Source organism: Lygodium microphyllum, chromosome 3, assembly GCF_053477565.2.
Source record: "Lygodium microphyllum isolate KBCC chromosome 3, Lygodium_microphyllum_v1.1.10, whole genome shotgun sequence".
Taxonomy (NCBI): Eukaryota; Viridiplantae; Streptophyta; class Polypodiopsida; order Schizaeales; family Lygodiaceae; genus Lygodium; species Lygodium microphyllum.
In genome coordinates this window covers 17823055-17848999 of record NC_141137.1, presented here as the reverse complement: position 1 = coordinate 17848999, position 25945 = coordinate 17823055, and the positions used below count along the sequence as shown (strand labels likewise).

The following is a 25945-nucleotide window of genomic DNA, read 5'->3' as shown; positions in this document are numbered from 1 at the left end:
TTTTGAAAAGATTCAATTGGTCTTTTGAAGTCTTTGAGATTACCATCATTCCACTTGGTTTTATTGCCCAAAAGAAAACTAGTTTTTTCCAAACTTTAGCTTTTCTATTTCAAGCCATTCCATATTCAACATAATACTTAACTACATTATGTAAGGATTTCCATTGATTATATTTAATGATTGAGCCCCATTTTTGGAGTTTATCTTGCTAAGTTTTTTATAAAAACTTAGGAACCTTTTAGCCTTCACCCCACTAATAGAAGGCTTTCAGAGATGGATTTTAGAAACACAATTTTAATCCTTGAGCTTTCGAGGATCTGGTTCAATAAGAACATCACCTCCATGCAAACCAATTGTAAATAAAACTTGCACGGTCTTTGTTATAGCATATTCTTTAGCTAATAAGGACTTTAGCTTCCAAGCAAACCTATGTAAAGATGAACAAGCTTTTCAATTATTTTACACATTAAGTGTGCATATAGGAGAATTGGCCAAATGAATATCTAAATCTAGCTTGAAGTATGGGTCTTTGATGTGCCTAGAGAGGGCTCTATTGTAGTTTCTTGAGCTTAGTTGCACAGTAGAAGATATGGAATATAAGCAAGGACATCTTTAGTTGGTTTCTTTTAACACATTACACATGCATTTGAGTGTCTTTAAGTCACCGGCTATGTGCCATCCAACCTTATAATTCCCAAATCCCTCAACAAATAACTATTTTCCTACTTATTGACTCTTAATCATATAAGGTAATTGAAGTTTGATGAAAAATCAATATGGCATATCAAAATCCTCTATATCTACTTTAGAAGCTACTAAGCACTAGATATTGTGTTCAAATTGAACATTATATAACATTGAGTCATTGCAATGACTTGATAAAAGTGCTTTATTCATGGAGGTAATAGAGACCCTCTCTAATTTTGTACACTTTAGAATCTCACATTCATCACTTTTAATCATAAATATGACTAGTCCTTGCACCTCTTTTAGAGATAAATCATGGAATCAGAACATCAAATGTTGCAAGCTAGGCAAGCCAATAAAAATGTTGTTAAATTTATTAAAAATAATCGTTGTCTTCTTACTAAAAAGGCTCACCCAAACTGCTTAATAAAAAAATCCGAGTATTATCTCTTTACTTTTTTGAATTTTTTATTCTCAAGAATATCATTCAAGATTGTTGAAGGCAAAAGGTGATAGTAAAGCTGAGATGCCTTTGAAGCATCCCTTTCACTTGCATTTGGCTGAAGAAGAGACCTAATCAATATTAATATCACAAATCAAATACAACTATGAATGAAGTCATGTTTAACATAAAAAGGTTTACCTTGCTACTTGGATTCTTTTATTATAGCCATCTCCTCCCCGTTTGGGATTCTTAATATCCTTGAGAGTTGTTTGTAAACTTTAAAGGCCTAAAATTGTTTGTTTTTGTTGATATGCTTTGATACATTTTTCCAGTGAACATATCTTCTGTTGATAATCCTGTAGTTTTTGCAATAACTCATCTTTATGTTTTGTAAATAAGTGATTCTCCAAACTAAGAATATCCTTCTCAACAATAAGATCAAGCGTATATCCAAAAAATCCATTGTAATCATCACCGATAAACCTCATCAATAAAGAGTCATTATAAAAATGAGGAGTATTGTCTTTGATAAGATCTTTGGGGTATAACCTTTGCTGCAGCCAAAAATCAAGATTTGTCTTTTCTTCAAATTTAAACACGTGTTTCATGGACTTTGAAATAATGTTTTGCTTAGTTCTTTTCCGGATTAGCTTTTTAAAGAAGAAGAAGAAGAAGAAGAAGAAGAAGAAGAAGAAGAAGAAGAGCAATAGCAACAAAAAATGACATGACCCTACTTACCCTGCTCAAAGTGGACATTAGAAAGCAATAGGACCAATTACAATTGAATAATATGATGACACCCAAGATCAAGGGAAAATGAGTCTATTGTGCCCCATCTAGGCACCTTGTTATATAACTCCTAGCTAATTGGTTACCTAAGGTAACTTTACATAGGTTCACATGGGCCTTAGCCAAAAAACTAGTCAGGCAATGGCTGTAGCCGGCACGGGATGGGATAGAATGGAGATGGTATGTTTGAGGGCTGTTGCTCCATCCACTTGCTCACATATTGCCACCTCCTCTTGTCCTCCTCTAAATGGATTTTGGCTCGAGAGGACACATCATGAGGGATTGGGAAAGACCAAGAAAAGAAAAAAGTAGCTACCCCACATCTCCACCAAGATGTGATGCCTATAAGATTGAGGTATCGTGCCTCATGTAGGCACCTTCTTATATTCGTCCTAGTTGGTAACCTAAGCTTTATACACATGCACATAGGCCGTAGCCCATACGCACACAATATTAAAACGCTTCGAACTTACAAAAATTTCGGCAGCCCAATATTTGTCGCGAAATTCTATAGTGCTCCGCCTTTGTGGGGGCAGGCCAAAAAGATAATACTTATGGTATTCCTATACCAGGCAGCAATATGAAAATAAGAATAGGGGAGGCAGCTTCTCGCCGAGTCGGAGTGCAGGGGGAGCGCAGAACAAAAGCCCCAATCCATGCCACCAAAGCAATATCAGTATTGGCCTCGCTAATTATTGCTAATCGATCCACATCCGCAGTCGAAGATCCAGAGGACCCCAGAGACGGCCATGAGAAGCCTTCATGTAAGCTGCGAGCTTTTCTTCTTCTGATCCATGCACGGAAAAACGGGGCCAGAGAGAGGGACAGAGGGATGGTCGAAGGCCACAAGAAATGTATTCGCGTACGAGCACAGGAGCTTCCATTGATTCAGTCGTGAAGCTCGATCAGGTGCCTCGCTGGAGTGATGCTGATTACAGGTCCCCCGACGACCTCTTCCTCTCTCAATCTGGCGACCCTCTCTCCTCTGCAACTGCCAACGGCCTCCCCGAAGTAACCGGGTCCAGGTTTCCTGTCGACCATGAAATCAACTCCAAGCTCTACCTTTGGCGTGGTCACCCCTGGAACCTCGAAGTGGATGCCGTGGTCAACTCTTCGAATGAGGTGTGCATGCTGCTCAACCTCTTCTCTCTCTCTCTCTCTCTCACAAACACACACACACACGCACACACACACACACACGCACGCACGGAGTCCTGTATGCATGTTATATCATAATATACACTCTTATTCGTTTGTTTTCTGTTTGCAATATACGGTGTGTAACTCTCACATTGAGCCATTGTACAATTGTGAAACATTATAAGTCAGTGATTTATACTAGAATAAATGTACCTTGACGCACACACCTCCAATTTTTATACAGTGCTATTCCCTCACATAGATGATTTCATTCTTACAAATGAAGTATGGGCTATCTTCACCAGAAGGAGTAGGGAAACAATGCAGGAGGGCCTGGTCCGGGGAGCAATGGCATCATAGGGAACCCGTGATCCCACTGGTTGCACTTTGACTTTGAGCGTTTTGGGTGTTTAAATGTTGTTTTCAACCTTATAATTTATTGTTGGCTAAGGATTTTGTGTCCAGACTGTGAATTCATACAGACTTTGTTGATACTTTTCACACAACATGGCCTCAAGTGAAAAGCCTTTTAAAGGTGGAACAAACCAACAGAATTAGAATCTCAAATTGAGACTTCCATATAGAAAGGAAAAGACATGAGCTGATACTGAGCACAGCTGCAAAAACCAGATGGAGTAGCTTTGGCACAAATCCAAGTACTTGCATCATTTAGGACTCGAGCTCTTGCTAGTCATCCTTAGAAACCCTAATCTTGTACATACGAGAAAAGTTTCCTGCAACATCTTAATTGTTAATTATGAATTTCACATCCACAATTCATGGACAGCTCATCCATCAAATTACTTGTCAAGTATGCCATAAATATGGGATATAGGTTGTATTTCTCATGGTCATTTTGATGTGGACACTCTATCACGGAGCAGTTTTTACCCCCTTGTGTAGGAGGGGCTTTTTTCCAGTGTGAACATCCAATTTTTAAATAGATTGTAAACCTTATAGTTTTGTACTTTATATTCATTTTGGAGTACTAAATGTACACACATGAAACTCTCTCTCTCTCTCTCTCTCTCTCTCTCTCTCTCTCTCTCTCTCTCCCCCTGGTGAGGTTTCTGAAGAAGTTGAGACTTTCTAGTAACCATTTTATCCCCTCTATGGAGTTTGAAGTGTCAATGGAAAAGTTTCCAAATTTTGAAGTTTGAGTTCACTAGAGTTCCATTAAAAAAAAAAAAGAGAAAGTCTAAACAAGAGGAGACTTTCCACTACCATTTTATTTCCTTTATAAGGGTGGAATGGTTAGTGGAAGAGTTTCCAAAATTTCAAGTTTGAGTTCAGCAAGGTGTAAGATCAAAGTACATCAATGGAGCAGAAAGAAGTGAACACGATTGATAGAGAGAGAGGAAGTGGTCATAGCACGATAGTTTTTCTTAATAGAATGTGACATGTAAAGTACAAAGTATAACCCTTAGACTTTATGGATGTGAAAGTGACTTAAAGAGCGTTCACACACGAATGTGTGTATTGTGCTATAAGTGACCAAAATGTGTAACATAAATACATAGATGAAAATAAAAGTGATGAGGAGAAAGAACCTCTCTTATGGAGAGTAAAAAGTGCCCCAATGTCCTATGTGTGGATCATTGACACTCTTGTGTGAGCGTAAGCGTGAAAAAAACCCAACAACCCCCCCCCCCCCCCCAAAGTGATAGGTGATCAGCATACAAGGGTCATCCACCAAAGGAGATTAAAATTTAAAGCATTGTGGAATGCTTCAAATTTGTCGCGAGGAAGAGTTTCGGTGAAGATGTTTGCCACATTCTTGTTGGTAGGATAGCAGACAAGGCTGATATCCCCTGCATGTAGCCTCTCTTTGACAAAGTGATATTGTATCTCAATGTATTTTGTGTGTGCATGAAACACAGGGTTTCGTGCCATTGCAATGGCATTTGACTATCAGTAAAAACAAAGGAGTAGGCTTCGGGCTCCGTGACAAATACATCAAGATCAGCCAACAAACGTCTCAAGCCATACACATTCAATTGTAGTAGTGAAGTTGCCTTGTAATTAGCTTCACAAGACAATGTGACAGTAGTGGATTGTTTCTTGCTAAGCCAAGAAATGCAAGAAGAGCCAAGAAAGAAACAATTGCCACTGGTAGAGTGACAAGAATCAAAATTACCAGCCCAATCTGAATCACTGTAAGTATGTAATTGTAGTAGCCCCTCCCCTTGGCATAAAGCAATCCAAGAGTCTTGGTGCCTTGCAAATAATGGAAACCATGCTTCACAACTTACCAATGTGACATGCGTGGATTGTGCATATATCTGTTTGCTCAAGGCTGAAATTGCAAACTGAATATCCGGCCTTGTGTTGCATAAATAAATGAGGCAGCCAATTGGAGCATATCTATGGATATCAAATATATCATTGTTATCATGCAGAGACAGCTTAAGTCCAGTCTCCATCTGTGTGCTTACTAGCTTGCAATTTTTGAAAGCCAAATCTCTTAAGGAGTTTACCAATATATCTGGATTGTGATAATCCAATGCATGTCCAAATAGTAATGCAAAGGCCCCAAATCTGACATATCAAAAGTTTGCCTCAAATTTTTCTTAAATGCTGAAATTTGATCAGCATGTGTTTTTGTGAATAGTAGATCATCCACTTAAAGATAGATGATCAGCAAGGATCCCCCCTCTTTGCATACGTAAAGAGTAGACTCTGATGGGCTGTTTATGAACCCTTGGCTGAGAAAAAAGGCATCAATTTTTGCGTACCAAGCTTGTGGAGCTTGTTTCAAACCTTATAAGGCCTTTTTCAGCTTGCATACCAAGTGTTCAAATCCTTTATCTACATAACCAGTGGGCTGTTGTCGATACACTTCTTCTTAAAGTTCCCCATGTAAAAATGCAGTCTTAATGTCAAGCTGGTGCACAATCCAACCATAATGGGCAGCCAATGCAACCATACACTTGATAGTGGTCATATGGGATGTAGGAGCAAATGTGTCCTCATAATCAATGCCTGTCTTTTGCACATAGCCTTTTGCCACAAACCTGGCTTTGTACTTATCAATGGATTCATCCGCTTTTTGTTTCAGCTTATAAACCCATTTAGTACCAATGGCTTTCTTTCCGATAGGCAATGTAAGTAAATCCCATGTTTGATTCTTCATGATAGAATCATATTCAGCTTGCATTGCTGCCATCCAATGCACACTTTGTTGTGCATCCTCAAAAGAATTAGGCTCATCATCATCATCATGTGTGCTTGTTGCCATAACAAACTCCATAGCATTAGCATAATCATGGAGACATCTTTGTCTTTGAGTATAACCAGCAAGAGGAGCATTCAAATGACTATCTTGTATAGTTTGCAAATACCATCTAGGTATGTGCCCAGCTTCTTGATTATGTATATGCTCTTGTTGAATCTGTTGTTTAACATCTTGCTGAATATTCTGATCAGCCATAGGCTGAATTTCTGCATTATTTAATGGAGCAGTTGGCTGAACATTTTGTTCATTTAATGGAGCTACAGTTGTATCATCAAAAGAAATGGGCAGCAGCCCTTCAAACATATCTTTTGCAACCTGATATGTGTCATAACCAGCAAGAAATAATTTTGATTTTTCATTAAAAATCACACCTCTATTGACAAAAACTTAAAACTTTCTTGGAAACAGGATCGTACAATCTGTACCCTTTGCTTTCACTATTGTACCCCACAAATATACATTTGACAGCCTTATTGTCCAACTTTTTTCTCAACCCTTTGGGAATATAAGCATATGCGAGACAACCAAAGGTACAAAAGTGACCAACTGAAGGTTTACGGTTGTTCCAAGCCTCAAAAGGCGGAATATTTTTCAATGCTTCAGTAGGGCACCTATTCAAAAGGTGACAAGTTCAAATAACTGCTTCCATCCAAAAAACATGTGGCAATTTCTTAGATTTCAGTATACATTTGGCCATCTCCATGAGTGATTGATTCTTCCTTTTTGTAATCCCATTTTGCTGTGGAGTATATGTACTAGTAAACTGATGCCCAATATCTTTTTGCTTTAGAAAGGAATTCAACAATGAAGATATATTCCCCCCCTTGGTCCGAATGAAGAATCTTAATCTTACAACCATATTGATTTTCCACAAGTGTAGTGAAAGCCAAAAATGCATCATACACTTTTGACATTTTAATCAATGAAAAAACCCAACAAAAATGTGTTAAGTCATCTGTGAGGGTAACGAAATAAAAGCATCCACCCAATGACTTTTTTACACGGGTCCACATATATTTGAATGCACAATTTGCAACCTGGCTTTAGCTTTGAAAGCAACATCATGAGGAAAAGAAAACTGATGCATTATTCTCAAAACGCATTCCTCATAAATGTGTTGAGAAGGTCTCTCTAAGAGAGGTAAGCCTTCCATCATTTGAGTATGTTGCATAAGCATTAGATTGCCATAATTTACATGTCCCATACGAGCATGCCATAACTCTGTCTATGACATAGGAGGAGTAAGAGTAGATACTAAATTAATTGACTCATTAATGAAGTGAGCATCTAACTCATAAAGTCCATGACGTAATGTGTTGGTGAGCACCAAAGTCAAGAATTCCTTATCCTTGGCAATGCATTTGTCATCATCAAAAGTGACCTGCATTTCACTTTTTGCTAAAGAAGAAATGGACAATAAATTCTTCTTTATCCATGACACATATAAAGCATTGTGCAAATGAAGAGTAGAGCCATCAATGGCTTTCAAAACAATCTCTTCAACGCCTCTAACAAGATAAGATGTATTGTTGGCACATTGTACTGATTTGCTAACATTAGCTGCAACAATAGAAGTAAACAAATCCTTGTGGGATGTAATGTGCTTAGAAACACCACTGTAAAAAAACCAAGTGCTAGTATCCTTGGTAGAGCTAAATGCTCTATGTGCCCAAGAAGAATTGTAACTGCAAGTATAAAAACAATAGTCATGGTTAATGACAAAAGACACAGACTCTGTGGCAGTAGAAGTAGAAGGTGCATGTGAAACTGACATCCCAAACTTCTTCTTTTTCTCCTTGGCAATATTTTTAGTAATCGACAAGCATTTTACATTGTTATTACTTTATTCTGTCCCTTGATCCTATATATTCTTTCCAAGATCAATTTTAAGGACTCAATCTATTGGCAATCCAATAGACTTGTAGCATTGCCATTTAGTCTCTTGTGGAAGGTAACACTTGGTAGTCATCTAGGGTCTATCCAAGCTGTCGTTGTCTGTACTCCACAGGAATAATCGGCAGATTTTGGTTTGACTAGGCATCTCGGGGTCTACCTTGCCAGGAAGCGCTTGGCCTTGACTCGTTGGAGTCATCTCCTTAACTACTATGCCATGAGAGATTGGACTCAAGGCATCGATCTTGATTATGAGTTGCAGGAGTTTTCTGTTACGGAAGGGGATGATTTGAAAGTCAAGTTGACCAATTATAGGCGGCTACTCGTTGAGTTTGCTACTACTCGCTCACCAAAATTAAAAGACGATCAAATTGCATCTTAAACAAACTCTCTTCTAATTGCTTTCACTTTATGCATCGCATTGTTTTGTTGCCTTGATTGTCGATGTTCTATGAGTTTGAATATCAACTCGTGTTACGCAAGGGTGCATGTGAAATGAATCTTTCTTTGGGAAAAGGGTGGTAATGACCTAATTTAACTCTAATTAAAGCAAGCAAATAGAGTCATAAACTGAAATATGAATGTTACCATATCACAAGGATGTGAAAATTTAAGATGCTTTAATCTTGCCGATAACATTTGATTAAGCTATTAATTAAATGTGCAAGGTTGTTTAGCATGTGACGGATAAGGCAATTATTTCATGGTAGCAAGCCAAGGACCTCGAGGATATAGTGGGTATCAAAGGCAAAAGTTGTGATAAGTTATTGCCATGAGGACATGTATTTTTAAAACCTCACTTAGCGCGTGGATTAATTTTTAATCACATGGTTAAGTAAATGTTACATATGTGAGGTGTAACTGGGGTTAGAGTAAATTTACGAGCCCGAGATCCAAGGAAATCATGGGATATCAAAGAAAAAAGTTGCTATAAGTTATGTTGCACAAGTACTTGGTGGTATCTGGTGCCAATTGTTAGCCTAGGCCATTATTCATTTGGCAATAAGTGTTAGTTGTGGTGACACTAGAGAAGTGACATTTAATGGTACCTAGCGCCAATCTGATGGTTAAAGATGGCATAGAGAAACTCGGGAATGGAACTTGCTTGGCCAATTTAATTATTGACTAGTTAGATTATTTTTTTGGGCATTGAAATTATTATTAGATTAATTTTTAGTATTTAAATATTAAAAATTAATATTTAATCATGGATAATGCTGGAAAAACCATTTGGGAAGGTTGCCACTTGGCAAAAATGCCCATGCAAGGCTAGAAAACGTCTTTAGAGGCTAGAGAGATACATTTAGTGCATTCAGCTTGCAAGAGAGAGGGAGGAGGTGCTACTGATCTGATCTGCAACCATTGGAGGATCTTCTAAGGCAGCTAGGGGCAGGAGAAGACCAATCAACAATAGGTGACAACATCTACAGGCTATTGAGGCAGGATAACAACAGTAAATGATTGATTTTCTTCAGTTCTTTGCGAAGAAAGTTTGAATTTTCTCTCTCCTCAGCATTCTCTCTCATCTCCTAGCCTTTCTATATCTTGCTCTGAAGATCACATAGATCACTAGAGACTGAGAAATTTCAGATTTCTCTATTGTAAATCCTAATTTGCAGCAGAAGTTAGGGTTTAGTTGGAGCCTCGGGAAGCGTGCTAGAAATTGGAAGCTCCAAGACTTGGATTTAACAAGGTTGAAGCAGTTTTCAATCAAATTCAAGTGGAGGGACCAGCAAATCAATGAATTTGGGGCATCTTTCCATCTCCATCAAAGTGGGTGAAAGCCAATTGATTGCTTGAATCAAAGGGAAATTCAGATTAAAGAGTTGCTGGCCATTTTAGACAGCAAGGGGAGTTCGAATACCAAAGGGGATTGGGAAAATCCCATTGTACATCAAGTTCTTCTTCAATTAAGTTAAAGAAATACCGCAAAGGGCACTAGTTTTGGGGCCAGTAGGGTGTCCATTGTCCAAGATTGTGAGTTAATTTGCATTTCCCAATTTCGTAATAAATGTTGTTGCTGTAACTAAGTTGTAGTCAGGGAATTATCACCCATCTAGGGAAGAAAGGCTGGTTTCATGGTTCTATTGCCGGGAATTGATAGGCTCGCGGTACTTGATTGCAGCTTGGGACTATTGCATTAGTGCTGAAATTGCTCTTAGTAGTGAATTACAGCAAGTATGTCTTCACATGGTGATATGGGATTGAGTGGAGAGGATGCATCACTCCTTGGTCAGTCACGTGGTGAAGGGGAAAATGCAATGACCGATGTTGGGCATGGTTCTCAGCATGGACAACAAGCTGAAAATGTAGGAAATGACCTAAATGTTGGTAGTTCAATGCATAAAGAGGTTGATAACCAGCAAGGGGCTGAAGAATTAGATGATAGCTTTAAGGATCTAATGCGTACAACAACAAATCTTTTTACTGAATTGGCAAAGGATTCTGAGTTTTCTCAATTTGTGAATGACCTAAGGAAGGATAGCAAAGGCAAAGAGGAAGACCTTCTATAGCTTCGGGACAACCATAAGAAGCGAAGGAAATGCCTAAGCCTTCTTTGGAAAAGTCCAAAATGCATGATGAATGCAAATAGTTGGTACCCGTGGGGTTGTAAGTGCAAATGCATGGCCAACTTGGTAGTGCCAATCCATGGGAACATGGGCAGCAAGGTAATTATGCACATGCAAGCATGGGACATCAAAGATGCTTTGGTGGTGAAACCATTTTTCATGCTATGGTTGGACAGGCACCGGATATGGGAATGTATGGCTCAAATCCCTATGGTATGCAGCAACCAATGCACGGCTCACAACACCCAACATATCCAAGTAATGCAAGTGGAATGCCTAATCCCATGTATGGCTGCATAGGCATGATGCATGGGGCACAAAGCAGGCCATATGGATATGTATTTGCACCCCCAAGGACTGTTGGAGCACAAGGATTTAGTGCCGGTTTCATGTAGGAGCATCTGGTAGTGCTGGTTATCATGTAAATACAGCAAATGCATCCTATTTACAGCAGCCTATTTATGATAACTTGACTCCCATAGGTCTATTGAAGGACTATGATGAAGGTGGCAAAAGTGTGAAGTTTGAGCCTTTCAGTGGTGCACAAGATAGGCTGAAAGAAATTGTTTTTATTTAGCAATTTGATGCAGCTTGCTCTGGAGGCAACTTCATAGAGGCATCTAAGATAGGAAAGGCAGCCACATTTTTGAAGGGATTTACATTTCTTATTCAAGGGAAGTCACCTACCACTTGGATCTAGTTCAAGCAAATGTTTGCTTCAAATTGGTTGAGAAGTATCTTTGAAGTAGACATTATGACAGCTTGAAATCAGCTGAATTCCAAAGATTGCAAGAACTTGGATCAGTATAATAAGAAGTTTTGGGATGCATTGCTGCCAGTTACTTCTTATTGCATAGTATCCCTCCATGAGCAGGTAAAGTATATTTGTGGTTTGCCAAAGTGTATTTGGGATTTTTGCATTAAGTCCACTGTTTTCAGCATGTCTCAGCTTATAGAAATTGCTACTACAGCCAATGCATTGCTGCATGGAAAGGATGCATGATTCCAAGGTAGTGATGCCAAGCCACATGTCATTGAGGCCAAGGTTGAGAAAAAGGGTAAATTAGAAAATAAAGTTGAAAATTAGGGCAGCTGATCCTCATAGGCGTACTTTGTACTTTGCAGAGGGCGATTATGTATTGCTGCATTTTGAAAAGGCATGTTTGAAAAAGATGAAGGGCAAAGAGCGATTGTATCCAAAGCTGTCTATGCGATACTATGGACCATTTTAAGTGTTGGAGAGGATCATTGATGCATGCCATAGGCTAAAATTGCCTCCATTTTGGCAGAGACACAATGCCTTTCATGTAAGCTTGCTTAGGCCTTTTCATGGTGATGCGCGAGAGGATGTATTTGTTGAAATTCGGCTTGAGGTTGAAGAGCTTGATGAAATATTGGTACAAGAGCAAATTTTGGCACACAGAGCAAAAGATCAAGGATAAGATTTTCAGAAGGTACTTGGTGAAGTTTCACAATTATTCACCAATGGATGCCAAATGGATAGAGGAGGATGACTTGGTAGACCATCCTCAATTGTTGCAGCTTTACCTTGATACGTTTCAATTAGAGTCAATTTTAGTTCGGGCTCTATCAGGTTTGGCAGAGCAAGATCCAAAGTATTACCTGATGCTCGTGAGTGAGTTAGCATCTCCGCTACTTAGTGATGGATAGCTCTAGATGTAGTGGATCTCGAATGTATTTAATATACATTCAGGGTATAGTAGTTGACAGTATATTTGCTAGATCACTATTCAGTGTACTAGTTACTATGTTTGGTATGTAGATGGGTATGGTTTTCATTGCAGCTTTGAAACTGTACATTTGTCTTTGATTAATGATCATCGGAGATTAATTAATGAATGCTGGTTTTAAGTATATGATCATTAATATTCAATGGTATTCACCTAGTTTTGTGGACAATAGTATATGTTATGATGCCATTGATGTTTTTGCCATGATTTATGCTTGGTTAATGCTATGCTATGGTTTGGTTTTGCTAAATGAGTTGAGCTCATGAGAAATAGAGATGTCACATGATAATCTGACAATGTTTTTGAGATTCTTTGAGAATATTATGTTATATTATGTTGGTTGGTAATTTTCAGCATGTGTTGGGCATATGAAATGGTGGAGCAACAGTGCGCAATATTGTGTTAATTATGATACCTTGTGGAAATTCCAATCCACTATTTTGCTTTTGATGCATCTGGTTGTGCAATCGAGGATTATTGCAAGGATTTTAAGGGGAGGGGCTGTCATGAGTTGTATTTTTGAAACCTCACTTAATATGTGGATTACTTTTCATCACATGGTTACGTAAATGTTGCACATGTGAGGTGTAATTGGGTTAGAGTAAATTTATGAACCTGAGACGTGAGGAAATCATGGGATGTCAAAGGAAAAAGTTGCTATAAGTTATGGTGCACATGTACTTGGTGATATCTGGTGCCGGTAGTTGGTCTAGGTCATTCGTTTGGCCATAAGTGTCAGTTGGTGATACTAGAGAAGTGGTGTTTAATGGTACCTAACGCCAATCTAATTGTCAAAGATGGCACAAAGATACTCAGGAATGGAAGTTGCCTAGCCAATTTAATTATTGGCAAGTTAGATTAAGTTGGATTATTTTTCTAAGTACCGAAATAATTATTAGATTAATTTTTAGTATTTAAAGACTGAAAATTGATATTTAATCATGGATAATGCTTGAAAAACCATTTGGGAAGGTTGCCACATGGCAAAAATGCCCGTGGAAGATTGAAAACATCTTTAGAGGTTAGAGAGAGGCATTTAGTACATTCAGCTTGCCAGAGAGAGAGAGGAAATGCTATTGGTTTGATCTGCAATCATTGGAGAACCTTGTGAGACTGCAACAGCAGGAGAAGACCAATCAACAGCGGGTGACAACATTTAGAGGTTGTTGAGATAGAGCAATAGCAGTAAATGATTGATTTTCTTTAGTTCTTTGCAAAGAAAGTTTGAATTTTCTCTCTTCTTAGCATTCTCTCTCATCTCCCAGCCTTTCTATAGCCTTGCTTTGAAGATCACAACATCGAGATCACCAGAGGTTGAGAAATTTCAGATTTCTTTGCTGTAAATCCCAATCTGCACTAGAAATTAGGGTTTAGTGGCAGTCTCGAGAAGTGTTCTAGAGATTGGAAGCTCCAAAACTTGGATTCAAGAGGGCTGAAGCTGTTTTCAGTCAAATTCAAGTAGAGAGACTAGGAAATTAATGATTTTGGGGCATTTTTCCATCTCCATCAAAGCGAGTGAAGGCCAATTAATTGCTCGATTCAAGGGGCAAATCAGATTGAAGACTTGCTGGTCATTTTGGACAGTAAGGAGAGTTGGAATACCGAAAGGGATTGGGAAAATCCCATTGTACATCAAGTTGTTCTTCAATTAAGTTAAAGAAATATCGAAAGGGGCACTAGTTTTGGGGCCAACGAGGTGTGCATTGTCCAAGTTTGTGAGTTAATTTGCGTTTCTTAGTTTTTTAATAAATGTTGTTGTTGTTGTAACTAAGTTGTAATCAAGGAATTACTATTCTATCTGATGAGGAAGACTGGTTTCAGTTATGCCAATTGGGTTTTGGTGGTCGGTTGGTGTCTGTTTGACCCTAGGACAGTTGTTTGGCCAAAAAGTGTAAGTGATGACTCTAGGGACTAGCATTGATTAATTTATGCCAATCTAAGGGTCAACAGAGATTGGGGCCCACTCTAGATTGCAAATGACCTAGCTAATTTAATTATGGATGGGCACATTTAATTTTGGGCAGGGTCAAAAGGGTTGAAATCAATTTTCAGGATTAATAAAAATTAAATGTGTCTATCCATAATTAAATTGGCTAGGCCATTCGCAACTTGGAGTGGTCTCCAACCTCTCTTGATCCTTGGACATGTATTAATTAATTAATCAATGCTAGTCCCTAGAGGAGATCATGGAATCTCGGCTTTTATTAAATCCATTGGCAATTGAAGATAAAAAATTATCGAAAGAGGCATCAATTTTGGGGCCAATAGGATGTCTATTGTCCAAGAATTTTGAGGACCCATGAAGGTGTTAGCAGTCGGATCCTGTCCAGGTGCAGTCGGACAGATTCTGTCCAGGTGCAGTCAGACTGCACAGTCGGACTGCCACGTGGCAGTCTGTCCTGTTCCTGTCAGTCGGCTGCATTAAATTAATGCAGCCGATAGGTCTTTTTCTGGCGCCCAGATCCTGGCTATTTATAGCCGAGTTTTTTCAGCAGTCTCCCACATTTTTCTGCTCGCGGATTACAGACTGGTGGCTCGCGCAGATTCCGTCTCTGTTCGCAGATTTCAGACAGGAGACAGTGCAGACTGCAGCGGACTTCGAGGTGAACAGCAGGTTGCATCGTCGAGGTGGAAACACACAGTCCAGCGCACTGCGCCCGTGTACATATCTGCATATCTTTGTATACAGCACAGTTTATACAGCAGATCTTCATCTTCCACTGTCTCTTTCTCTCTCTTCTCTCTCTGCGTTCTCTCTCTCTTAGTCCTACGCTTCCGCACCGTAGCACTCTGACATGGTATCAGAGCAGTGTTGAAGGGCTGACTGAGTGCAGAACCAACCTGAAGAGGAGTTTCTATCGCGACACAAGGCTGCGTTTTCAGCGTTTGAGGGCAGGCAGGAGGGCTGTGCCTCGGAACAAGATTGAAGCAAGCGTGGGCGCGCAGGAAAGGAGTCCAGGTGGTGGATTTGCTGCTGTTTACTGCTGTTTGACGAGGAGGAAGTTTGAGTTTTCAGCTTTCAAGTGCAGGTTTTGCTTTTTCATCGCCTCCGGCGGGTGAAGAAGTTTCAGGACGCGGAAGAGCCCTAGCAGGCTGAGTTTTCACAGTCAAAGGGGGCTGCTTTTGCGTTTGTAAAGGCATTACAGGTGAAGATGTCTACAGAGATTGACTTGGAGTTCCAGACGATTATGGACCGGAAGGTGCTTGTCTTACCGGCTCTTCCCGCAGATCAGAAGCTCGATGGCGACAACTACCACATCTGGTGCGTCATGATGTTGGCCATCCTTGAGTCCTATGATTTGGCGGAGCTCGTACAGGAGGAAATTGATCGGCCCTCGGTGAGAGATGAGTCCAAACTCTCTTCCGATGCTTGTGCAGAGTTGGCCAAGGCAGAGTCTCACTGGGACAAACTGAATGCCAGGATTCGTTCCTTTCTTTTTCTGTCTTGTACTACAGCCGTGATAGCTCACATCGAGCACTTGACGGTGGCTCGGGAGATATGGCTGGAGCTTGATCAGATGTATAACCGGATGACCCTAATGAAGCGGGTTTCTTTGGAGGTTCAGATGCGGATCTTGTCCGTGAACAAGTCTTCTTCGTTGCGGGAGCACATCAACAAGCTTAGACAGCTTCAGATGCAAGTTCAAAATGCGGGGAAGCCGATTTCCTCCGAAGACATGGCGATCACACTCTTATCCCAGTTGCCGCCACGATTCGGTACTTTCTACTCCGCTCTTATTGATTCGGGGCGAGAGTCCACTCTTCGGTGGGAAGAGTTGGTTCCTATGGTCTTGGACCAAGAGGAACAACTAAAGGGATAGAATGCTTCCAAGTCGGAGGCACTGACAGGTCAAGCCTCTCAGAAGAAGGGGAAGGACCAAAAGAAGAAGAAGGGGGATAACAAGTCAAAGAAGGACAAGGACAAGGACAAAGAATCCACATGCCATATTTGTGGAAAGACTGGCCATTGGAAGAAGGATTGCCCTGACAAAGACAAGAAGGACACCAACAAGAAGGACACGAAGGATTCTGGAGCGGTGGCTGCATCCTCATCAGCTGCATTTCTTCATCTAGCTGTCATTGAGGACTCTTCACCGAATGCTTCTGATGTTGCGATGGCGGCTCCCCAGGCTCGAGAGTGGATCGTTGACAGTGGTGCCTCCCGGCACATGACTCCTTCATCAGATGGTGTTGCCTAGTTGCGACCCTCGCGTGGGCAAATTCTCATTGGAGATAGCTCTTCAGTGTCTATTGCAGGACGGGGCGAGATGCAGCTTATTCCAGATGGACGTGGTGGTACCCATACCTCAGAGGTCTTGCATGTACCAGGTTTAGGATATCATCTTCTGTCAGTTCATAAGATTTGCTCCCTTGGACTTTTGGTGGAGTTTGACAGTGATTCGGTGCGAGTCCTTGATCGTGGGTCAAGGAAGGTTCTCTCATCCGGATATGAGGAGAACGGCATCTATAAATTGAAGTCTTCCACCGCCCTCTCTACTCTTCTTCTTACTTCTTAGACACAGTCAGAGCTATGGCATGCTCGGTTTGGTCACCTCAACTATGATTATCTTCGGAGGGCGTCACGTGGACAGCTTGTTCGAGGGTTGCCGGATATAGTGGTGAGCCAGCAGCCATGCGTCTCCTGCATTCGTGGGAAGCAGCATAGGGATGCCATTCCCCACAAAGCTTCGCGGCGGTCTACTTCACCGATGGAGCTTGTACCTACGGATCTTTGTGGCTCTATGAGGAACGAGTCCTTGCGAGGGAGCTCGTACTTCATGTTGATCGTAGATGACTACAGCAGGATGACATGGGCCTATTTTTTGGCATTGAAGTCGGCAGCTTTCTCCCACTTCAAGGATTGGCTTCTCTTTGAGGAGAACCGATCAGGCCGGAGATTGAAGACCTTGCGATCCGACAAGGGTGGTGAATTTGTTTCTAATGAGTTTGCTCGTTTTTGTGCAGATAAAGGTATTCACCAGGAGTTTGCTAATACCAAAACTCCTCAAGAAAATGGCATTCTTGAGCGGAAAAACCGCAGTGTGATCGAGATGGCGCGCACCATGATGGAGCACCGACAGACACCTCAGTTTCTGTGGGCCGAGGCTGTGGCTACTGCAGTCCACATCCTTAATCGATCCCCTACTTCGGCCGTTGATGGGATGACACCTTTTGAGGCTTACTTTGGGACTAAGCCCGATGTTTCTTATTTTAGGGTCTTTGGGTGTGATGCCTATGTTCACATTCCCAAGGCTCCTCGTGATAAATTTGAAGTAGCTTCCCGAAGACAGGTATTTGTTGGCTACAGCTCCCAGTCCCAAGGCTATCGTTTGTATAATCCCGTCAAGCGGGATGTGTACACCAGTCGAGATGTGCGGTTTGTGGAGGTTCCGGCCATACCAGCGGGTGAGGAGCATCCCGTTCTTGGAGATCCAGGGGAGAGCTGGGCTCCTGCTACAGTTCCTTTGGAGCCCGTGCCTTTTGATTCTAATTCTGTTTCTGACACAAAGTCTACTGTTCCACCAGCCACCCCTGAGGAGTTACCACCGGTGGATATTCTAGAGTCTTCAGCTGATGGAGAGAGACGAGGGGAGGTCCAGCCTCCTCCTCGTTGGGCCCGTGACACACTTCGTGATTCAGGGATCGAGGGGGTTCCTGAGGAGTGGGGACCGCAGGATGGTCCGCGGCGGTCACGGCAGCACCAGACACATTCTACGGAGCTTGTTTGCTCTAACTATTGTTTGATGACCCGTGTTATGCAGGATCGAGAGCCCACCTCCGTGAAGGAGGCTTTACAGTCCACACCATGGAAGAAAGCTATGGAAGCCGAGTTGGAGGCTATTGAGAGGAATGGCACTTGGTCACTTGTGCCACCCCCCCCGAATAAGAAGGTGATTGGCGTCAAATGGGTTTTAAAGACCAAGTACCTTAGCGATGGTTCTTTGGACAAGCACAAGGCTCGCCTTGTTGCTAAAGGTTTTGCATAGCGCCTACTTTTGCCCCCACTGCTCGTATGGCGACTATTTGAGCTGTTCTTGCCTTGGCTGGCCATAGGAGATGGCCTGTCTACCAGTTGGATGTGAAGTCGGTCTTCCTTAATGGTGATTTGAAGGAGGAGATCTATGTCGCGCAGCCTCCTGGCTTTGGATCTTCAGATGGGAAAGTCTACAGGTTGAAGCAGGCCTTGTATGGCCTCAAGCAAGCTCCGCGTGCATAGAACGAGAAGATTGATTTGTTCCTTCAGTCAGAGTTGGGATATCGGCGTTCTAAGGCCGATCCGCAGATTTATGTACACACTTCCGAGGCTGGTTGTGTGCTTTTTGTGTTGTATGTTGATGATTTGATTGTCATAGGTGATCATGCACAGAAGGTCCAAGAGACGAAGGCAGCTTTACATCGGACGTTCGAGACGGACTTGGGTCTACTCCATTTCTTTTTGGGCCATGAGATTTATCAGTCTCAGAGGGGGATCTTCATCTCTCAGCAGAGATATGTATAGGAGCTCTTGGTTTCTTTTGGGATGGAGGATTGTCGGACCCTTTCTACTCCTATGGATCTGAACTGGAAGGCCACTTCCCACTCAGCTTTTCCCATGGCGGATGCTTCCCGCTATCGTCAGTTGATTGGATCATTGATTTGGCTCCTCAACACTCGTGTTGATCTTTGTTTTGCTGTTGGGCTCTTGGCAGGGTTTATGAGTGAACCTCAGACGGTGCATTGGCAGGTTGCTCAGAGGATCCTTCGGTATTTGAGGGGGACGTCTGATTTAGGGATTCATTACCTCGCAGGCACACAGGTGGTTCAGATCTTGTTCTTGCAGGTTGGAGCGACTTGGATTGGGCCGGTGATGTGGACCACATGCGGTCTACTACAGGTTACTGTTTTACATTGGGTGCAGGTGTTATCTCATGGAGTAGCAAGAAGCAGCCCACGGTAGCCCTTTTGTCTACTGAGGCGGAGTATCGGGCCGCGTCTTCCACCACATGTGAGGCTGTGTGGCTTCGGCGATTGCTGGAGGAGCTTGGCTGCCCGCAGACTCGTCCTACTTTGCTGCAATGCGACAATGAGAGTTGCATTGCCTTGGCACGGAATTGTATTTTTCATGCCCGGACAAAGCACATAGAGATCCAGTACCACTTCATCTGAGAGAAGCTTCTGGATGAGACCATCACTGTGGAGTACTGCAAGACGGAGGACAATCTTGCAGATTTGTTTACAAAGGCACTTCCCCAGGCTCTACTTCGGAGACATTCCAGACCCCTCAGGCTTCTGCCCTGCCTAGGCTCTGAGAGGGGGTGTTAGCAGTCAGATCCTGTCCAGGTGCAGTCGGACAGATTCTGTCCAGGTGTAGTCGGAGTGCACAGTCGGACTGCCACGTGGCAGTCCGACCTGTTCCTGTCAGTCGGCTGCATTAAAATGCAGCCGACAGGTCTTTTTCTGGCGCCCAGATCTTGGCTATTTATAGCCGAGTTTTTCAGCAGTCTCCCACACTTTTCTGCTTGCAGATTACAGACTGGTGGCTCGCGTAGATTCCGTCTCTGTTCGCAGATTTCAGACAGAAGACAGTGCAGTCTGCAGCGGACTTCGAGGTGAACAGCAGGTTGCATCGTCGAGGTGGAGACACACAGTCCAGCGCACTGCGCACATATCTGCATATCTTTGTATACAGCACACTTTATACAGCAGATCTTCATCTTCCACTGTCTCTTTCTCTCTCTTCTCTCTCTGTGTTCTCTCTCTCTCAGTCCTACGCTTCCGCACCGCAGCACTCTGACAGAAGGAAGTTGGAATGGCATGTAAAGACCATGCAAAGCATGTCACATTGCTCATTGAAAGTGTTGGTTGCATATACAAGGATATGTGGATAGCAAAAAGTTCTTGATTACTCCACTTGAGGGTTGTGATGTATTGCTTGGAATGCCATGGTGTCACCATATGTATGCAGTGATTGATTCTGGTGCAAAAGAGATTATATTCAACATAAGGGAAAGACACTCATACTTGATGTAAAGTTAAAAAGAGAATCAGTTCCTGTTGTATTTGTAGATGCCATTTCTAAAGTAATGAAAAATCATATTTCAATATACTTGGTTTTTACTAAGAATAAGGATGATAGTGAGAATGTTGAGAATATATATAAGTTAGAGAAGGATCGTAGGCCATTTTTGAAAATGTATGTTGATTGCTTCTCTCAGTCACTTTTACGGCAACTATTACGTGAATGGCTTGAAGATCATAACATAGATTTTATCCCTGGAAGTAGCCCACCTAATAAGTCACCTGATAGAGTCGGTGCAGCCCAACAAGAGGAGATTATAAGTCAGGTGAATGAGCTTTTAGCAAAAGGGCTGATTTAGCCTAGTTCATCTTCTTTTTGTTCTTTAGCACTTTTGGTGTAGAAAAAGGATGGCTCATGGCATATGTGCATTTAGTATCATGGTATGAACAAGATCACGATAAAGAATCGGTTTTAAATCCCTCAAATTAGTGATGTTATGGATAGGTTGCAGGAGGCAACCATATTCAGCCGTATAAATTTAAAAAGTGGATATCATCAGATGCGCATTAGCCCGAAGGATGTGCCTAAGACAACTTTCAAGTCATCTTTTGGGTTATATGAGTTTCTTGTCATGCTTTTTGGATGTATGAATGCTCGTCACTTTCAATTAGATGATGGATCCCATTTTCAAGCCAGAGAGAGTATTTGTGAGCACTTTCTTTGGTGGCATGATTGTCTATTCAAATAATGAGACAGAGCATAGAAAATACTTGGACATTGTATTTTTGCATGAGATCCATTTTTTTGGGCAGATTTTATCAGCTGATGGTATTCGCATGGATCTTGCAAAGTTTTAGGTCACACGATCATGGCTACCTTTGAGAAATGCACATGAGATCCGCAGCTTCTTGAGTTTATGTTCTTACTATAGGAAGTATGTATATGGTTTTACTGAAATCGCATCTTCATTCCATGCTTTGTAGAAAAAGGATATGCTATTTAGATGGACAATAGTGGAAATTTCAGCATTTGAAAAGTTGAGTCAAAAGATGACTTTAGATATTGTGCTTGTCTTGCCCGATCTAAGGAAGTCATTTGGGTTCAGTGTGATACATGTGGAATCGGTATTGGGGTTGTTCTTATGCAGGATGGCCAAGTTGTGGCTTATGAGAGCTGATTTCTCCACGGTGCAGAGAAGAATTTGCAGGTCTATGCGAAAGAGCTCGTGGCAGTAATTCATGCACTGTATACGTGGAAACATTTATTGTTGGGGGCTAATTTTACAATGTAGACAGATCATCAAAGTTTGAGGTACTTTTTGATGTAGACAAAGTTGTCAGAGAAACATATGAGATGGACAAATTTTCCCTCTGTTTCATTTTCAAATTGTACATTGATGGTAAAAAGAATTTTGTGGCTTATGCACTGTCATGTAAGCCACAAAATTCGGCCTTCAACATGGTTTATCACATTGAGTTGGATGCCATGAAAGAGCAATATGCTACTCATTCAAACTTTGCTAATGAGAAGGTGGATGAGATCTTGGTACCCAAGAAGATTTTGGCATATAAGAAAAGAAAGGTCAGGGGTAAAGTTCCCAGGAGATATTTGCTGAAGTTTTAGAACTATTTATCAGTGGATGCAAAATGGATGGAAGAGGATGACTTGACAGGCCATCCTTTGTTGTTGCAACTTTACCTAGATGCCTTTCAGTTAGAGTTGACTTTATGGGCTCAGTCAGGTTCAACAGAGCAGGGGTCTAGAGCATTGCTTGATGCTCAAGGAGGAGGTAGTACTTCCACTCCACCAGTTTTGGACAGCTCTCGTATGTAGTGGATCTTGGATGTATTCGGCATACGTCCAAGGTACTGTGTTAATAGTATGTCTGCCATGGGGTCACTACTCAGTGTACTAGTTATTGTGAGATATATATAGATTAGTATGGTTGTTATTGCGGCTCTAAGATTATACTTTTGCATCAGTTTGGGATCAGTTTATGATCAGTTGGGTATGAGCTTTTGCCTTAGTTTTGAGATTAAATTTTGATCAGTTTTAGATCAGTTTTTGATTAGTTTGAGAGCGATTTATGGTCACTTTGGGATTAGTTTTGCATCTATTGCTAATCAGTTTTTGCAATGAGTTTGGGAACAGTTTGGAATCACATTTGTAATAGTTTGTGATCAATTCTCAGATCAATAAATGATTAGTCTATGATCAGATTATGCTCAATTTTCAATGGTGTATAGCTGGTTCCATAGAGAGCAGCATGTTAGTAAATGCCATTGACAGTTTGAGCCATGGTTTATACTGAAATATGCTTTACTATGGTTGTGAAGTTAAAATAGTCGAGAAACATGAGTTAGGGATGCATCCAATGGGTTTCTAGCAACAGTTTGGACCATTTTTTAGATTTATATTATGTTTATGCTGGTTGGAAAATTTCAGCAGGTTTGGGGCATGTGGCATGCTTACAAAACAGTGGCCAATGCTGTGACTGTGATGCCTTATGGATATTCCAGTGCAGTATTTTTTTCCTTTGGCACAATATAGTGCAATCGAGAATGGTTGTAGGGATTTCAAGGGGGAGGTTTGTCACGAGGATGTGAAATTTTGAGATGCTTTAATCTTATTGATAATAATTTTGTCTTCAACATCTATCTTAAATTCTTAAATATTTGAGATATTTTTAGAGTAGAAGGTTTGGAAGTTTTTTTCTTTAGAAAAGTGACATGTGGCATCTAGAATAGGACTTGTCATTTTGAAGAGAATTTGTTTCTACACTTGTCTACACTTGTCATTTCTAGCAAACACTTATCATTCGTAACCTCTACTTTCCACTTTTGAGTACCCTAGCCCCATATATATATATATATATATATATATATTGGAGGTCTCTCTCTTCATTTGGAATAAGTTCTCATGCTGAAATTTCAGTCACATGCTTTGTACTTTGCTATCTATCTCTCATCCAAGAAGCACTTTCTACTTAACTTGATCTAATCCAAACATTAAAGAAGAAAATTAGTGTGTTGCCCATAGTTTGCAAAAATTAGGGTTTCAAAATCCTAATTTTCAGAATTGCAATAAATCAATCATTTTGTATATGGTTCAGGCACTTGGTCTCGTGGTTTGTTTCAATAAATTCGTGTAAAGGAAGAGGGTCCCATTTCCCTCTCGACATGGTATTGACTCTCTCTCTCTCTCTCTCTCTCTCTCTCTTTTAATTTTCATGGTGATAATTGTTTGAGTTGGTTAAGTTTAAAGAATTGTCACTCTCATGTCTTTTCCTATGTTTACATTGTAGGAATTGATTAGGCACGGAGATCGAGGCAGACTGTCGTATGCGCAGTGAGAGACAGAGAGAGAGAGCGAGAGCAAGTAGTGTAGAGTGTGAGCACGTTTTTGGTACAATGAGGAGTGTACCACTTTAGATCTTAAATAGATATATATATGAAAGTACAATGTGCTAAGGATGTGTTGACACCCGTGCACATACAAAAGGCACGATAGCCCTTTATTTCCAACAACCTTCTAGCTAAAGGCAATGTGCCTTAAGAGGAGAAAGTAATCAGCTAAGTCTAGCTATGTACAAAGCTGAAATAAATATATCTATCCAACTCCCATCATCTGTCGGCAATGAGCAAACCGCTCTGCTGAAAGACCCTTTGTGAGAAGGTCTGCAGGATTATCATCTGTATGCACTTTGACAAACTCAATGCTCTTGCTATCAAGTACATCTCTAATGAAGTGGTACTTCACCTGTATGTGCTTTGTCTTTGCATGAAAAATAGGATTCCGTGCTAGCATGATAGCACTTTGACTATCACAATGGAAAACATGTAACTGTGTGATGCCAAGCTCTCCCACTAGACGTGAAAGCCATAAAGCCTACTTGCATGCCTCAGTGGCAGCCACATGCAACATCTTTTGTAGCCTGGAGATCCAAGAGACTGCTCCTCCTGTGAAAGTAAACACATACCCAGAAGTGGACTTTCTACAGTCCGCATGACCAGCATAGTCAGCATCCGTAAAGCCAACAACAGATGCTTTCTGCTTTCCAAAGTAGATGCACAACTCCTTTGTGCCTTTGAGATATCTCATAATACCTTTCACTGCATCCCAATGCCTCTTGCCAGGGGTTGCTATGTATCTGCTAACCATTCCCACTGCAAAGGCAATGTCAGGACATGTAGCAACCATGGCATATATCAAATTGCCAACAACTGAAGCATATGGTATCTTGGGCCATTTCAGCCTTCTCATCATCACATTCAGGCTACCTCTGCACTAAGTTTCACATATGGAGGCAATGGAACCCAATTGTTTTCCCCCTCTCCATATTGAAATGCTGCAAACTTTGGAGATATACTCTTGCTGAGATAGATAGAGTAAGCCTTTCGATCTTTCTCTGAGTATTCGCATGTCAAGAATGTGATTTGCATCACCAAGATCCTTCATATCAAAGCTGCCATGAAGACTTTGCTTGAGTGAGTCCAAGGCATGAGTATCCCTGACAGCAATCAGCATGTCATCAACATACAAAACCAAGATAATCATGCAAAAACGCAGTCTTTACATCCATCTATATGAGCTCCATATCCTCAACTGCAACCAAGCCCAAAATGGTTCTCAATGTAGTCATCTTGACTATAGGAGAGAAAATCTCATCAAAGTAAATTTTATGTTTCTGCTTGTACCCCTTTGCAACCAATCTTGCTCTGTACTTTGGTGAAGAACCAGAAGTGACCTTCATATTGTAAACCCATTTGCATGGAAGGGTATTTTGCCCTTTAGACAACTGCACCAAGTCCCAAGTGCCATTTTTTTCAAGAGATTCCATCTCTGACAGCATGGCTTTATACCATTTCTTGCTGTCCTGTTTGTTCATTGCTTCCTTGAAGCAAGACGGTTTACCACAGTCTGCCAACATGACATAATTAGCCACATTAATTGCACCAGGAACAAACCTGTCAGGTTGCCTAGTAGCCCTAGACGATCTCCTAACCCAATGGTCATTGTTTGCTGGCTGTTCTTGCAAATTTTCATTTTCAACATGCTGTCCTGGCATTTTAGCCTGCAAATCAGCATTAACAGCTTGCTATCCTGGCTGTTCCCGCATATGTAATGGCTCATTTTCATGGGTAATAGCTGGCTGATCATTTCCACCATCATTTCTTGCATTTACAGGTTCATTTACAGCAGGTATTTGCTACTGTACAGCGGGCACATTTTGCTATCCAAAAGGTATTTTTTTCCGGAATACAACCCTACGGACCTCCTCAGTCTTTTCAGGCTGTTTGTGCATGCGATCTTCCCGGAAGATAACTTCATTGCTGCGTACTACTTTCCTTTTCTCGAAATCCCACAATTTATACCCCATTTCACCCTCGTCACCATATCCTAGGAAAATGCATTTACAGGACTTTGGCTCAAGTT

At 41.2% G+C, this 25945-nt stretch overlaps 1 protein-coding gene across 3 annotated transcripts in view; it reads left to right on the top strand.

The window, feature by feature from the left end:
- Nucleotides 1-2494: 2494 nt before the first annotated feature.
- The window catches only part of LOC148038104 (appr-1-p processing enzyme family protein), a 64694-nt gene continuing 41243 nt past the window's right edge, over nt 2495-25945 (top strand). For 2 of the 3 annotated variants that reach the window (XM_087668989.1, XM_087668998.1), the window contains exon 1: nt 2495-3043. In XM_087668989.1, the coding sequence (XP_087525115.1) occupies nt 2774-3043 (270 nt within the window). In that variant the 5' untranslated portion in view covers nt 2495-2773. Of the gene's footprint in view, nt 3044-23621; nt 23692-25945 lie in introns of all 3 variants that reach the window. The other variant, XM_087669006.1, reaches the window with a different exon arrangement.